The sequence below is a fragment of the Lichenostomus cassidix genome, chromosome 2 (genome assembly GCF_008360975.1).
Source record: "Lichenostomus cassidix isolate B80296 chromosome 2, HeHo_3.0, whole genome shotgun sequence".
Taxonomy (NCBI): domain Eukaryota; kingdom Metazoa; phylum Chordata; class Aves; order Passeriformes; family Meliphagidae; genus Lichenostomus; species Lichenostomus cassidix.
The window spans coordinates 24,413,098-24,428,519 of NC_139482.1; the positions used below are offsets into that span (position 1 = coordinate 24,413,098).

The following is a 15,422-nucleotide window of genomic DNA, read 5'->3' on the forward strand; positions in this document are numbered from 1 at the left end:
ATATACGATCCTCTCAAGTCACCATTGCTACCATAATGAGAAAAAAAAATCTGTTTTTCCAGTCCAGTAGTGTTTCTTATCAAAGGTAGCAGAGCTTGTTTTGTAATAATGCTTTGGGAAGGACATTAGTGCATGTTAAGGGCAAAGTCTGGCAGATTTAAAAACTTGTTTAAGTGATAGGGAAATGATGATAATGAACAACTGTGTATCAAGGCTCCAGGGAGACTAATCTGGATATGTGCCCAAGGCACCAGTAACACAAACCAGCAATCAGTGTACACTTTTTAGCTAATGATCTGGAAGAGAAAACACAGGGTGCTGTGGCGTGGTTTCTGTTGACATCAGGAACCTGGCTGTATAAGGTCCTGATCAGGGGGCAAAGGGCGACAGTGCAACACCTGCTTATCTCCTGTGAAACCAGAACGCTCTTCAGCCGTGGGTAAATGTGCTGATGTCAGTGACCCCTGACGTGCCAGCAGCAAGCCAGCCCCACACTGACCAGGAGCTGGAGCATGGCTCTCTTCCCCACTGGGCTTGTGCAGGGAAAGGAAAAAAGACCCACATTTTGCCTTCTAGACTGTATGAGCTTGGCTGGGACTGATGCTCTGTGCACAGTGTGCTGCAGAGAGACCTGGGTCTGGTCGGGCCATGTGCTCAACAGGGAGCTGCACAGACAGCAGCTTGGGTCCATTTTGCTGCACTGCTCCCAGGCCTGCCATAGGCAAGGTATAGAATGCATGTATGTATATTCCTGCTTGGAAAAGCCTGACAGGAAATATGCAAGTCCTGTCTGTAGAGACTTCAGGACAGTAAAAATGATGGGGAAACACGATGGGTGTTTGTGTTGTTTGTTTCCTTTTGTTTTCTGTAGTAGTTGAAGTCCCTGGTGTACTTTTGTTCTGGGTTGTTTCTCTCGACACACCTGGCATACTGGTATGTGTCAGAGTGGTACATTTTTGTAATTGCAAAATGCAAAAAGGGGATGCCCTGTGATCTGCTTCTCTGGCATTACAGGTAAAAAACCTTAAGAAGATGAAACCCACATTGTTAAGGAGGGTAAACTCACTACACAAGGCTGTCACTTGCAGGCTTGCTGCTAGACACCAAGAGTCAGGCTGGTTTTCACCTCTTGTCTTTCAGGTAAAGTATCTACATACATTTTTACATTTACTCTATCTTCTTAAAATTAAGGGATATGCAGGATGGCCCCAGACCAACACAAGTCTGCTAAAGCACCAGTTGTACAGGACTTTTTGATCATGATTCAATCTGATCCAGCTGATCACGATCATTTTCTTACACACCAGCTATGAAAAGCCAGCTCTCCCATTGCTTCAGAGCTGAGAGACAGCCATGCCTTTAGTCTGTGGAAAAACTTTTTGTTAGACATGGATCCAATGCTGGATATTTCTGTTTCTTAGTCAAATTTCATATTCTTTAAAACTGACGACAACTATTTTAGAGTGTAAAACATGCACTGATGGAAGATCCACAATTCTCATCTCAAAGTGAATACTGTCCTAAGTAAAAAGAGTAAGGACATGCGTAATGTGATGCACTGATTTTAGGCACTATGTAACCCCTCAATGAAAGTAACATTAAACATAAGCAGATTATTCTTCCTGTGTCTCTTCCCCCTGCTGCACCTGGCACAGTATGAATGTTGTTTTTCTCAACTCCATTTGACAAGACTTAAAATAAAAGGGGCCTTGCTTGCACTAGACTTCTTAAAAAAACAAAGATACAGACAATCATTTAAAAGATTTTATTATAAAACTATTTCAACATCTACATCCAAGTAAAAGATTTAAAACTACAGCTCTACTTTCAGAATAAAAAGTCAGGGAATTCTGGAAAAGGTGCTGTATTATCTAGGTAGGTAGACATAATTTGTAATACCACAGAGATTTCATGTGGGTTCCTTAAGTGCTACACAACTTCTGCCTGCATGATGAGTGTTCCACAGGTTCATTCTGCGGGCAGCACTACAAACATTATTGCAGCACCCATGTGCCCCAGCTGCTTTGAAACAGAAATTACAGCTCCTAACTGGAGCAGCTGCAGCTGTGTTACAGATGTACCATCAGATCACAGCTCAGGTTCAAGCATTACTAGGTGCAGACAGAAAGATATAAATTGTGTTTACTTGACAACAATGACTACCTAGGTATGTGTTTGTGACCTTGCATTCAATAAAAAAAAAAAAAAAAAAAAATCAACAAATACCCAATTACTAATGACAGTGAAAGCAGATTTTTCACACCTGTATATTCTAGGCAAAGATATTTCCTTTTCATTTCATTCACTGGGCTGAGCTCAGATGCATGATCTGTTCACCTTTGGTGACTGCAACTTATTCACCAGGAGAAAAACAGCCCTGATGCAGTACTAAAGTCATCATGCTCAGCAGTTATCATTAATACATCTAAAATTAGTTTTTAAAATAAATGAGGCATATCAAAATGCTATTTCATTTTCAGTTGAGAAATATATCTCAACAGGACTTCTAGAACACAAAGGTAGTTTCATTTTCCTCTCATTCCTATTAAAAACCATTTTAGATTCACAGTGGAATATGAAGTGATTTTCTGTCCAACAAATATAAATCTCTAACAGAAAACTATCATACAACTGAGCAGGATGCTTTACTGTATTTGCAACTTCTTGCAAAGGATCACATAAACTTAAGATAATATGATAATTAGTAAAAAAATTTCAAGTAATGTTATACAGCCCTGATGAACTTTTGACTGGCCAGCTTGGCAGTGTCCAGTAGTTTAGCATCGTTAACTTTACCTTGCTTACAAAAGTGAAAACACACAAAGATGGGCAAGGAAAAGGCTTACTGAGAATGGAATATTTTCTGAACAATTCTCTCCCACTGGCACTGTTCCTGTGGGAATTCCCCCCATTTTGCTGTTCATAAAAGCTGTTCTGTAGTTTTCAGTGCTGTTTATATTTTGAAACATTTCCTAAGCCCTTTCCATTGCAATGAACAGTTCTTAGAGTAAATTTTTATAGCTCCAACACCAGTCCTGAAAACCTTTCCAACCAGTGCTCACCACAGCTTTCAGGGTATAGATTCCCCATGCACCTCTTTAAGGTGGTGTGGTCCAACACAAATTTGAAAATGACAATTGGCAGAATTTGGTTTAGTGTGCTGAGCCACTAATCTCCTAACAGCATTACAGAAACAAACCACAAGACCAGGTTTTAAACATGCTGTTTTTCACAACATGCTTATACAATACGTATCACCAAAACCTTTCTGTTCAACTTGCCTGTCTGACTTCAGCTCTTGGAAAATTGTAACTGCCTTACTTGGCACATGTTCTTCAGAATATGTGGATGTAGGCTAGATGTACCCTAATGTTAGAGCTGTTACAACCAAGTAGCTTTTAATTTCTTTCCAGCAGCTTTCTAAAAATATCCTGATTTTTTCTTCATTACCTTGTTCATAGAAGCCTTACTTGGCTGATTTCCCATGAACAGTTTAACATAAAATAGCTAGAAATGTGACTCACAGAGCAAGGCATCATATAAGAACTACTCCTGGCATACCTTTTTTTTCAGTGGAACTTCCTTATATATGGAAATCACTTTCTCCTTACCTCCCAGGGCTCCCTCCCTTCCAGTCAGGCTGTATTCAAATACTGTTTGTATCTTGCTACATGACTGCCATGTTAAGTGGATCTTTTCCAAATGTTGTAAATACAGCTTTAAAGTACAGGTGTTATCTATCTACCTGAGAAGTTCCGTAATAAGATAAACTGCTGATAACTATTCTAACAGAAAAATATGCATCAGCATAACTCATGTTTATCAGTATTAAGAATTCAAGCATTAAACAGGGTTTAAAAATTGCACACCTCTACCACACCAAGTCTTTGATCATAGTAAAAAAATAGTCTGATTTTCCTCTATACTCAGCTCTTCTTTAAAGACATATGTGCTCCTATTCTCCTCATCCTGAAGTCCACAGCAAGATTTCAGATTCAGTGCATACAGACTAGCTTTATAGTATTCTTATCTTCTTTCTCCTCTGCCAGTCCTGAAACTTGCTTGTTTGGAGGTAGATGAATACTTCCAAACGCTGCTCTTTCTGAGAAGCCAGCTTGATCCCCTTGGGTGCCTGGATACCAACTTCTCTTCAGAAAGCTGCACTCTGTTTTGCCATGTTCTTTGGGTCTCTACTTGGGACAGACCAGTCATCTGCTTCTGAGGTAGCCTGGTAATGCTTGGAAGCTGATTTGTTAAAAACTGGGAGTTTTTCTACTGATTCCGTTGATAAGGCCTAAAAATCAAGAAGGAACAAGTTACTTGATTTCTATCTCTCAATAATCTCTTAGAAAAAAAATTGTGCAGTATGCCTAAAATGTTAAGACAGTGACACTACAGAACGAAGTTATTTACACAAATATTTCTACAATAGATGTGGTAGTTTATGTGCTTCAGTATCTATGATTGCTTTGGATAATTTGGCAGGACAAATGCAGTAGCACCACATCCTATTTATGCATTTTTAATGGGCCTTAAGCAGTACTCTCCAACAGGTTTTCAAAATAGTCCAGGAATGCATGGAAAAGAACTTTCATTTCCAAAATTCCAGTGAAAATTACAGTGGAATATTTTTATTAGAAGCGTTACATATATAGCTGAAGTGTGTCTTCCTTTCATACTTCTGCTCTAATTGTGCTTCAGTGTCTTCAGTTTACCAAAAGAAATTCAAAGCAAATTTTTCCCATGATTAAGCACAAAAAGCAGAAAAGAACATGCAGTGCTGTTTTCAGGTTCCTTATAGAAACAGCAGTGCATGTTAGATGCCCATTGTTCAAGATTACTGGTATCTGGATCCCATACAGCGGCTATATGGCAGATGTTGAATAGCACCAGGGCCTTGACCCTGCGGGAAATTTAGTTTATATGGACTTTCTCATTTTCTGAGTAAAGAAACCAGATCTGTTGCTCACATCTGTACTTCACTCTCTTCCAGTACTTTGTTTTCCATGAACAAGTAGATAATATCTTAACACAATCTGAAAACCAACAGGGCTCTCACTAGCACTTGTTCAAGCAGACTATTTAAAGCCTAGTGACTTTTTAAATTCCAGTTAAAAAACAGTTCCTAAATCTGTCATTTCTCTAGAAAAAACAACTGCTACTCATGAGCAGAGAATTTGTTTACCTTAAAATGGTAATGAGTAGTTACCCCACTGCATTAATGGTAGTTATCTTTTATTTAACTAAATTAAAATACGTACCTTCAAGTAGATGATAGCATCTGTCCCATAACCACATATGGAGTAAAGATTTAGATCTCCTTGAAAGTATTTAGCATACAGACGAGAAATTGGCAAGCCATACCCAAAGCCAGCCTAAAAATAAAGTACAATATAAAATTAATTAATTTTTTTACTAGCTCTTATGGCTTAAAGTTAAATGGCTGGAAAATCTTCAGAGATTTTTAAGCTGTTAAAAAATCCTTTGCATTTCCTCTTCTCTTGGAAGAAAACATAAATCTCTAATCAGTTTCATAGAGAATGCTGAAACTGTCCATTAAAAACCCAAAACCACAAGAAAAAATATCTCCATAGAAGAGGGAGGGTCTATATGCATCTCATTTTTACATACTACATTTCAGTATTTTTCCCTCCGTTTTTTGCTAGTACAGCTTGAGTAGTAAAAGGAACTTGCTACTGGGAGATAAACAATAGTCTAAAAGGCTTTTTCAGTTGTGCTTGCCTCTAGAAAGATAGCACGATTTACAGTAAGTTTCAGGATTGAGTGGGGAGTGAAGACAAAGTAAATTAGTGTCAATGGAATATAAGAAGAAAAAAAAGGAGGGGTTACATTCAGGTTGGAATGTTCTTCATTTATACCTTTAAAAGCATATTTTTGCCAACTAAGCTAGACATTAAAATTCTGTTTCAGAAAGAGTAAACATGTATTTATTGGGCTCAGTCATCTTTGCATATCCCACAAAGCAGAAGGGTGGACACAGAGCTTCACTATCAATCCACCAACACTTACAGCAACCTTATTGCAACATAAGTAATGAAAGTATCTTACAAGAGGGGTATTTCGACCATCATCCATATTTGGCTTTGGTGCGGTGGAATACATGTAGCTAAACAGCTTCTCAATTTTCCTTACTGGAACACCACCTCCTCGGTCCGAGATCTGATTTAAGAGATAATGAAGGACAACAAGGAATATAACAACACACTAAGAATGGTATTTAAAATGCTGTTATTTCCAACAGTCATAAATGCAAACATTTGTTTTGCAGCGTATCATTTTTAGTTAGATAATTGTGCCACATGGAGGCTCATATCGTCAAGAGAATGCTCATATGCTCATGCATAGTATCTTTGATCTGTTCTCAGAGGCCAGAAGATCTTTTGATAGACTCAGGTAAGCATGTACAATAATAAAGATTACATTAAGTCCAATATTGTAGTAGGCCAACAAAATACCTTGATTGCCAGGTCTTCTTTCCCCAGAACAACAATCACTTCAATCGGAGAAAGGGTAGGACTGTTTTCTTGGAATTCAACAGTTGCTCTCATTGAATTCTATGGAAAAGAAGGTTACCATGATCAGAGATTGTAGAATCCATGCACTTCAAACCACACCCCTGTTATGTAAAGGCAGAATTACTCTCTATTCCTATCAGTGCCCAGTTTCCAAGGGTCACACTTAGCACTTTAGCATAACAGGATCAGAGGAGGTCTCACACCTAAAAGTGTCTAAGCATGGCCAAGACTTTTCTGAGTGAAAGATTACAACATTCTTGCCCAACATAACTCAGGCACTGTAAATTAAATAACTCCCTTAAAGTCAACAAGTTTCTGGAGAAGAGCAAAGTTCAGCAGTTGCTAAAGGCTGCCAGATTCTGCAGCTCATGTTGGCAGCACTGAAGTTCAGCCCCAGTCACTACTTCTAAATGTATTGCCCACTCCACAGAAAAGGCACCGTGGCAAACCTGCAGATGTAATCTCTAAGAGCAGGAGGCTAGTAATGCTCACAACGATACATCCCACTTAAATCTCCCAGTTTACACTGACATACCTTAAAGAGCTCAAAAAGCATGTGAAAAAGATGAGATGGAACATATACAATGCTAATTGGTTGTCCTGGAGCTTTTCCTAGAGGAAAGGAAATATAGAAAAGATTTTAAAGGGCGATTGAATTTTTCTATATTGTATCCAAATTTTACAATGAGCAAGTTGCCAAAAGAAACAAAAAAAATAAATCAAGTTTCATTTTTGGTTTTTCCCCCCTCCAAAATTGGCAAACAGCCTTATGCATTAATAACAGTGTTCAGATTGTAATTGCCACTTGCATAATAACAGTTTCTTTTCAAATAAACAAATGAAAACATCAAGTATTAATTCCCCTTTACAAATAAAGGATTTCAAACATTAAGCAGACTGCTGACATCAGACACATGCAGGCAGCTCAGAACAGACCCAACATTTCAGTCAGCAGTCCTGCTTCCTCACCCCATATATAGTGCTCCTCTCTAGCAATTTCTCATGTTACTTTAAGTACAGGTTTGTCTGACTTTTCTCAAATTCATAAATGGTACCTCAAAAATTTAGTGTTTAAGATACATTGGCATTTGAGTTCTAACACAGGAAGTTAAATGAGGTTCCTGTAATAGAAAATGAAGAGGAACTAGCCAAAGTCAGATCAACAACTGGTATGTGCATCAGCATTACAGAGCTGGGAGCCTTTTGACTCAGTAAAAGCAGCAGTTTGGCCATCGATAGGAGCTCTCATCTTACCATTCACTTGAGTAAGTTTCAGTTCTGGAGATGTCAAGTAATACTGGTCACACAACAGCTTGGAGCTTTCATAAGCATCTGAAATAAATATTTAAAAAAATGATGTAAAGTATAATATCAAACAATTAAGAAATTCATTCTAATGCATGGCAAAACACAGCTTTTAACCACATTAGCTGCTAAAGTGTTAGAGAGTCTAAGACATAGCCAAGGGAATGTGTCTCAAGGGAATGATAACGTTGCATCCACTGTGTGCACTAAAAATGGAGAACAATGGGCAATTACAGCAGCACGATGTACAGTTGTACAGTTTGATACTTATATGGAACTGATGCATCTGTTATCCACCAGTAGGTAAGACCAATGTCAACACCTCACACAACTTCAACTCCTACCTCATCTGTCACTTGCTAGGACTTACTGCAACATGTTTTTTTACTGCTACTTATTATTTTAAATTTGGCCTCTAAAAGCTCATGCTTTGATAAGACTGCTTTCAGCTACTTCAATTAAAGCCAGTCAGCATCCTCTACAACATGAGCCAGTTACCCAAACTGCTTGCAATCAGATATAGATACTGATCAGGAAGAGAAATGTTAAAGCTCTGAGAATACGCACCTTTCACTACTTCAACAACATCACAGCAAGGATCGATACTTCCAATGTGCCTTGGGTGCCCCGAGCCAGATTTACCATCAAAAAGAAGAGCTATTTGAGATAAGAACAATACAACATCTAATACCAAATACTGCCTTAGAAAAAAACGAGACTAATACAGTGCAATCAGAAAATATAATCACATAAAATACTGAATGTTGTTTATGCCTTTTATGAGTTAAAATATCATCTACTGTCAGCAAACTATGTTAGCTTTTCTGTAGTTCACATCTAAACTTTTTCAGACATAAGGAATGATATCCTTACATATTCCACAAAAGAGTTATTTCAATTATGCTGTGGTCTAGTAAAGTTTTTCCATTACTTTCTTAAGTGATAGGTTCAGTTTCTAACTTTTCAGTGTCACATAAAATCATGTGAAGCAGTTCTCCAGCAGTTTTAAGAAGTGTTTACATTAACCTGTAACTTACTAGGTTGAAGTTTTTTCTCTGGTAAAAATTTCTACTTACTGTGTTGGTTCATTAGCATCCGGGTGGAAATACGGCTCATGTAAAAACGATCCAAAAAATACTGGATGTTTTGATTGGTGACAGGATCTACTTTAAAAGCCTCTTTGTATTCAAGTATTCCTTGTGCCATTGTAGGAACCACATCATGGTGTCTGTTTCGGACTCTAATTAAAGTATCTATAAAGCTAGATCAAAAAGAGATCATTTCAGAACATTTTCCTCAGGCTACATAGAAGCAAGCTTTGTACAATGTAATTCTCTAATCCAGCACCAGCATAGCAAAGAGCTTAACAGCCTTAATATTAAAATACAGTCAATTTCTTTTACTCTTTTAAAAGTAATTCCTCATTGCCCTAACCCAGAAGAGTTTGGTATTTTTAGAACAAAAAGTATAATAAGCCATATCAAATTCACTGCCTGTTTACTCATTTATTTGAGCAGAGGAAAATGTAAGGAAGGGAAAAGATCCCAAGCTGACCTCTTGGAAAGAAGCAGAGATGTGACTTCACAGATAGTTTCTTTTATATTTCTCTGTCATGACAGTTCAAGGAGCAGTATGACCTTGAAATTAGGCTGCAACAGGTCATATTTATTTGCAATACTGCTAAACATGAACAGACATTTAAACCAGCTTGTTCTATGTTCAGCTCTTCCTGCTAGATTGTCAAATTCAGCTCATCATGGCTGTCAGTCTAAAGTAAATTTATTGTGAAAAGTAGAATGCAAACTAAAACTTTCAAAGAAACAGATGAAAAGCTTACTCAGATAAGACTTTTTGGTCATCTGGGCTTTTCTGATGGAACTCAACTAATTCCTTTAGGCTTTGGATGTACCTATTGAGAAAAAACATAAGAAATATATGCTTTTATTTGAATTTTAGTAATTCAGCAACATGAAAAATACTTTGTCTTGTGCACTTCATTAGTCTTAATAAGTCAGCTAGGAGTTTTATGTATCTTTGAAATATCAAAGTTGCAACCAAAAATGGAATGACAGATGGACACTTCTTGACTGCCTGAACTCCAAAAGTTTTAAGCCTTTTCTTGTGACTGCCACCCAGAGAGGAATTTAAACCCTCACTTTAGGTACATACGATCCCCTTGTAATTCTAAAGATGTATTTCAAAAGAAGATCTAAATGACAATGCCAATCAGAAAGCCACTTAAGCAAAATTTTTCCAAATCTGATCAGCTTTGGCAGAAGATTAGTAGTTGAGCCTCTTGTACTAACATCTGATAGTCTTGACGTATACAGCAAAGGCACAACTGTTTGCTATATTAAGAACAGTTTCTAGATCTCACTCTAATAGTTCTGTTCTTTATGTCAGCCATCCTAGCAAATGCTGCAACTGTGCCAGTAAACAAGGTTAAATCAGATTCAACCACTGTGTCAGCCGCAGAGATTATGTTAATTCCATTCCAAACACTTGTTGCACAGGTAAAGGAAATATCCTTTGGAATATAAGCTCTGGAAGTAATTCCATCAGTGAGAGACCAAAACAAGTACATAGCCTGCTTTCCCATTTTGTATGGGTACGAGAGTCTATAATGCTATGTGGAAACAGAACACATTTTCTTCTTTCTCCTCTCCTTTCTTAAAGAGTAAGAAGTGAGATTTGCTCTGTAGCTAGTTCAAACTGTTAACTCTCAAACATACACACTTATTTAAAGATAACAATGTAGCCATATTAGTTTTCAGTTTAATTCTAGTATGCTAAAAAAGGACAGCCTGTAACAGCTCACAAGTCAGCTTTGATGAAGGAACTGCATTTATACTGTATTTTGTTATGCTTTCTACTATTCAAAAAATTCTGTAACAATGAAGTTCTCAAAGCTGTGTTACTTTGCAGGCTGAACTCCAAGCTGTTCCTACTTACCAGCTTTTTACTAATTTTACTGATGGAGTGCCTAGTAGTTTATCAGGAAGAAGATCAATTTCTCTCAGGATGTTTGCAAACCTCACAGGAAGTTCTTGTCGCAAAAATGAGAAAGAAGTTCTCTCACATCCATTACTTGCACCTATGAAGAAGTCCAAAATAAAGTTTTTGTTTAGGGAAGTTTTAGGATTCAACTATAGATTGCTGACTTTCCACAAACTTCAGGACTCTCTTCCTCTGCAATCATGAGACTTTTACTGGCCAGCTCACCCAAGTGAACATATACGTTTGTGCTGAATGCTGTTCACATGATGGTAAAACACAGCGTGTTCCAGGACGGAGTACTCGTACAGTTCCCATTTGGACATGGGACTTAATTGCAATCCCCCAAGAAGCACTCGAGCCTCTGTAAACAGGAGGTTCTTCAAGGTGACGTCCGGCAGTGTCATGTGCGCACGGCAGCCAGCGCTGCCAGGCCGATAATGGGATCTGGGAACAGCGCGTTCACTCCGACCGACGGCCCCTCCCGCTCCCATGTGCAGAGCACCAACACGCCCCGTAGCCCATCTACCCCTCAGTGCCCGCACCCCACCAACCCCGCCGAAACAGCGCTGTAGCGCATCTTCAGCTCTGAGGGCGGCACTCAGCTCTCCAACGCCTGGCACCTGGCCGGCGGGTACCTGAGGCAGGGGTGCCCACCCGAGGCGACCTCCCCGCCGCAGCCACCACCCCGGGGCCCGCAGATTCCCAGCGGGACTGGGAATACCCTGTGGGGCCCGCTCCCCTCCTCCGCCCCGGCGCTGGGCAGCCGGGCCGGGGGACTGCAGCGACATCAGCGCGGGCTGAGCGCCGAACCCTCCGGGAGGATGGCCCCTGCCCCGTCCCGCACAGCGCCGTTCCCGCACGCCCTCCCTCGGCAGCCGCCGGGCTCGCCCCTCCGCGGGGAAACGAGCCCCCGAGCCCTGGGCTTGGGCTGCTCCCCGGCCCCGACCTCCCCCTGGTCCTCCCGACTCTCACCGAAGTCCAGGAACTGCTTCATGGAGAGTGGGGAGGGGGAGAAGCGGGAAAACTGCTCCACCTCCTGCGGCAAGCGGCTGCTGCTGCTGCTGGCACTGGTTCCTGCCAGCGGGGCGGCGCTGCGCAGAGCGATCCGGGCGGCCTTCATAGCTCCCGGGGCGGCGGGTGGGAGGCACGGAGGCGACCGGTGGGTGTGCGAGCGATCAGCTACCTGCGGGACGGTCGCTGTCCCCTCGCCTGTGGCGGGCGGCTTCACGTGGCGCCTCTATTTACAATCGCAGGGGGGCGGGACTGCGGAGGCCGCGCCCCGCCGGGCGCCCCGTGACAGCGCTGGCGGGGTTCCCCTCCCGCCGGCCCGGGCCAGCGGGCGCTGTGCCAGCGGCGCGGGGAAGCGCCAGAGGTGCGGGCCGTGGGCAGCCGCGGGGTTGGCACACGCGGAACGGCGGGTGCCGGTGCTGTGCCGCCCGCGGTGACATTGTGTACCGGGCAGAGGCCGTGCCCAGCTCCCGCCCCTCATGGCCTGCAGGGGATCCGGCCGTGTACAGGCCGTGAACACACCGTGCACAGACCGTGCACAGGCACCCCACAGGCTGCAGGGCAGCGCGGGAAGCGGCCCCGGGGAGCGGGCGGAGGTGGCACGGCGCCATTGCCCGGCGTGAGGGGCGCGCTAGTGTGCGGGGGAGCAGTGTGTTCGCACTCGTACCAGGGGTGCAGGCAGTGCTGGTACTGACAGGGTTACTCCAGGGTCGGCGCGGAGGCTGCATGGAAAGCAAAGAGAGCAAAACTAGATCCCAGCCGCAGGGCTCAGGCCGCCGACATGTAGGTCATGGCTGTGACCTGGGTTAATAGTGACCAAATACCCGAAGACAGCTGTGCTGGTGACGCACTGGCCCCAGATCGGCATGTGGCCTTTGTTTACTGTCACTGTAGTGACCTAAGAAGCGGCTGACCCAGTGCTCCCAGGGACAGCTCATCTTCTAGGCTCATCACAGCCGATCTGGGAAAAGCTCCCTCACCTTTCCTCTTCGCTGGAGAGGCAGCTCAGATCTCCGGTGCTGCCTGTCCTTTTCCCAACACACCAAGTCCACTTCAGTAAGGGCAGGGTTTGCATAATGCATTGAAGAATGGAGTTAATGTCAGCGGAGGGCTTCCTGACATCGGAAAACTTGGTCTGTAACAGCAGGAGCATGTGGCAGTAAAATAATACAAAATAATGGTGCTCTAATATTTGCATACAACTCCCTGGTCCAATTTCATGTGCATATATTTGCACACACAAACATATAAACTCTTTTTCAAGGGAAGGAAGATAGTATTCCTTACAATAAACTTGTGCACTTAGTTTCATAGACAGAGGAGAACACTTTAGCTTGTCATTGTTTTTTTAACTTAATCTCATTTTTGTCTTCCTAGTCATTGCATGTGTTATCCCTGCTTATGGTTCTACTCCCACTGTACTTTATGTTTTATTATTTTATTGCTCCCTGTTTTATTATTTTATTGGGAGACTTAGTCTGTTGTTTTTCCATCAGATATATTCTGGTTTACCACATTGATTGAATGCTGGCATATGAAATGTGAAATGAAGCAAAATGTAGACATCTAATAGCAGCAAATCTAATCACTTTGATTTTTCCTGTTCTTGCCAAAAGTTTAAAATTTAAGAATTTGGGATTTGCTTTTGACTGTTTCAACTTGGTTTGCCTGAAAGCTGCAGATGACTCACAGAAGTGAAAATATAATATAAACTTGTTTAAACCATGAAACGTGTAGGATAGCTTTTGTTTTGTTCCACTTTCTTCCTGAAGTGACTAATCAGTGATGAGCAGAAATCTCAAAATTAACACTTTGCAATAAAATCTGAGTCAAGAGAGTTCTCTGCACTAGGCAATTATTCCAGTTTATAAGGTCTCTATTTCTATTCTTATGAGAATTTATTGATCTTTATTTAATCTGTTGGTGTGCTGAGCCTGATTAATATAAGTAACTCAACTATCCTTTGTGAGTAGTCATATTACACACCCTATTCTGAATAGGGAAAAGGTCTACTAAGAATAATTTCTGTTGTTTGCATTAATTTTCTTTACAGCAACTTGTTTTCTCATTGTTTTTCTAGTAGTTATATGCAATAAGGTATGAACAATTGTCTTACATATTCAGTTTAGCTCTGAACAAAGGTAAAATTGTAGTTGCAGGAAATACAGGAAGCGTGTTGCCTTCCCCATTTGTTGAAAGAGAAAGGCTCCATTAACTCAAAACTTGGATGTTTTTCAAATCAAAACAAACGTCTACAAGAATTTTACACATCAGCAGCACAACAACTAACAGAGTTTTATAACTCAGATGAGCTTCTGAAAGAAGCATTTCTCCTTCATAATTAAAATTTGCTTCTTGCTCTTTGTGTGGTGGTTATATGTTTCAGGAGGTTCTGAACAATATAAATTTTCATTCTTATGTATATAAGATGTATATCTGTGAAATAAATGTTATGGATGTCCTGCATATTGAGCAAAAAAGCTAAGTTTTAGGCACAAATGTAACAATATATGAGGATTCATGGTCAGCCAAGCTGCATGTGAGCACTTCAAATAGTGCCTCAGTCTGTCCTGTCTTTAGCAGTGTTCTCAGTTTATTTCCTCTCCAAGTCACCATTGCACCTTCCTTGTGAAACATGACAATTCTAAGTGCAGGTGTCAGAGAGCAATATTTTGACCATGCAGAACAGTGCCAAATTCTGAACTGCAGTGTTCTTCAGAAGGGGGTCCCATTTCTGCTGCTTAGATATTTTAACTTTCGTCTTCTGAACTGCCCTGGGGCAAGTTTTGAGAAAGCAGTAACAACTCTTGCAGTTGCTTCATCACAGTAATGTTTTGCTGACTATGCTTAAGAAAATGGAGCTGTGTTAACATTCTGCTTTTTTCCACAACAGATGGGTCCAGAGGAGTGGAATGAATGAAGCCCGGATTTCTGTCCATTTGTCTCCTAATAGCTCTCCATTGCAATCAGCTGGCTCTCGCCTCATGTTTCTTACGTCCTTGCCCCTGCCAGAGACACAACGTGCTGTACTTCGGTCAGAGCCATGTTTCTGGTCTGCCAGCATGTGTAATAACTGACCATGTTGCTGATATCGGATAGAAAGTATCATGGTGGCTTTTGCCCTACATTTTCTCTGTGGGGATGAAAAATTAAGTCTCCTTTTCTTAACCCATCAAGTGCTGGAGACCCAATAGGATGTGCTGGGATGAATGCCCTCTCCTGACCAGCCAGAATATGTGAAATGACCACTGTGGTTGCTGCTGTCTAGTGAAATGAGTCTTGGCTGAGTTTCCCCTCCCTTTTATTCAGTGTGGAGCAAAATCTGAGTCTCTCCTCCCTAAACCACCTGCTAGTTTGTATAGAGTATGTAGGGAGTTGATTATCTATCCAAATTTGGTTCAAATGGTTAGGAGGGATGTTTCGTCAAACAGGTGAACATGCAACATTATCACAGCTTTTTACTTTCTGGAACCAGATTAACATTTGGTGTTAGGGACAAAAGCAAATTCTAGTTCAGCTTTTGTAGGAAGGGTAAATAATAACCCAGGAAGAGCAGTAAGTCTGGGTGGAAATTTA

The 15,422-nt window shown here is 41.2% G+C and overlaps 1 protein-coding gene across 1 annotated transcript; it reads right to left on the reverse strand.

Moving 5' to 3' along the window:
• Positions 1-1,752: 1,752 nt before the first annotated feature.
• On the reverse strand, positions 1,753-12,063 carry PDK4 (pyruvate dehydrogenase kinase 4). The gene is made up of 11 exons (XM_085050765.1): positions 11,811-12,063; positions 10,794-10,935; positions 9,679-9,750; positions 8,918-9,102; positions 8,409-8,498; positions 7,791-7,868; positions 7,072-7,148; positions 6,477-6,575; positions 6,070-6,180; positions 5,262-5,375; positions 1,753-4,294 (listed from the first exon to the last, which is right to left on the reverse strand). The coding sequence occupies exons 1-11, from the start codon at positions 11,956-11,958 to the stop codon at positions 4,151-4,153; spliced, it is 1,260 nt and encodes a 419-aa protein (XP_084906891.1). The 5' UTR covers positions 11,959-12,063; the 3' UTR covers positions 1,753-4,150.
• Positions 12,064-15,422: the final 3,359 nt, after the last annotated feature.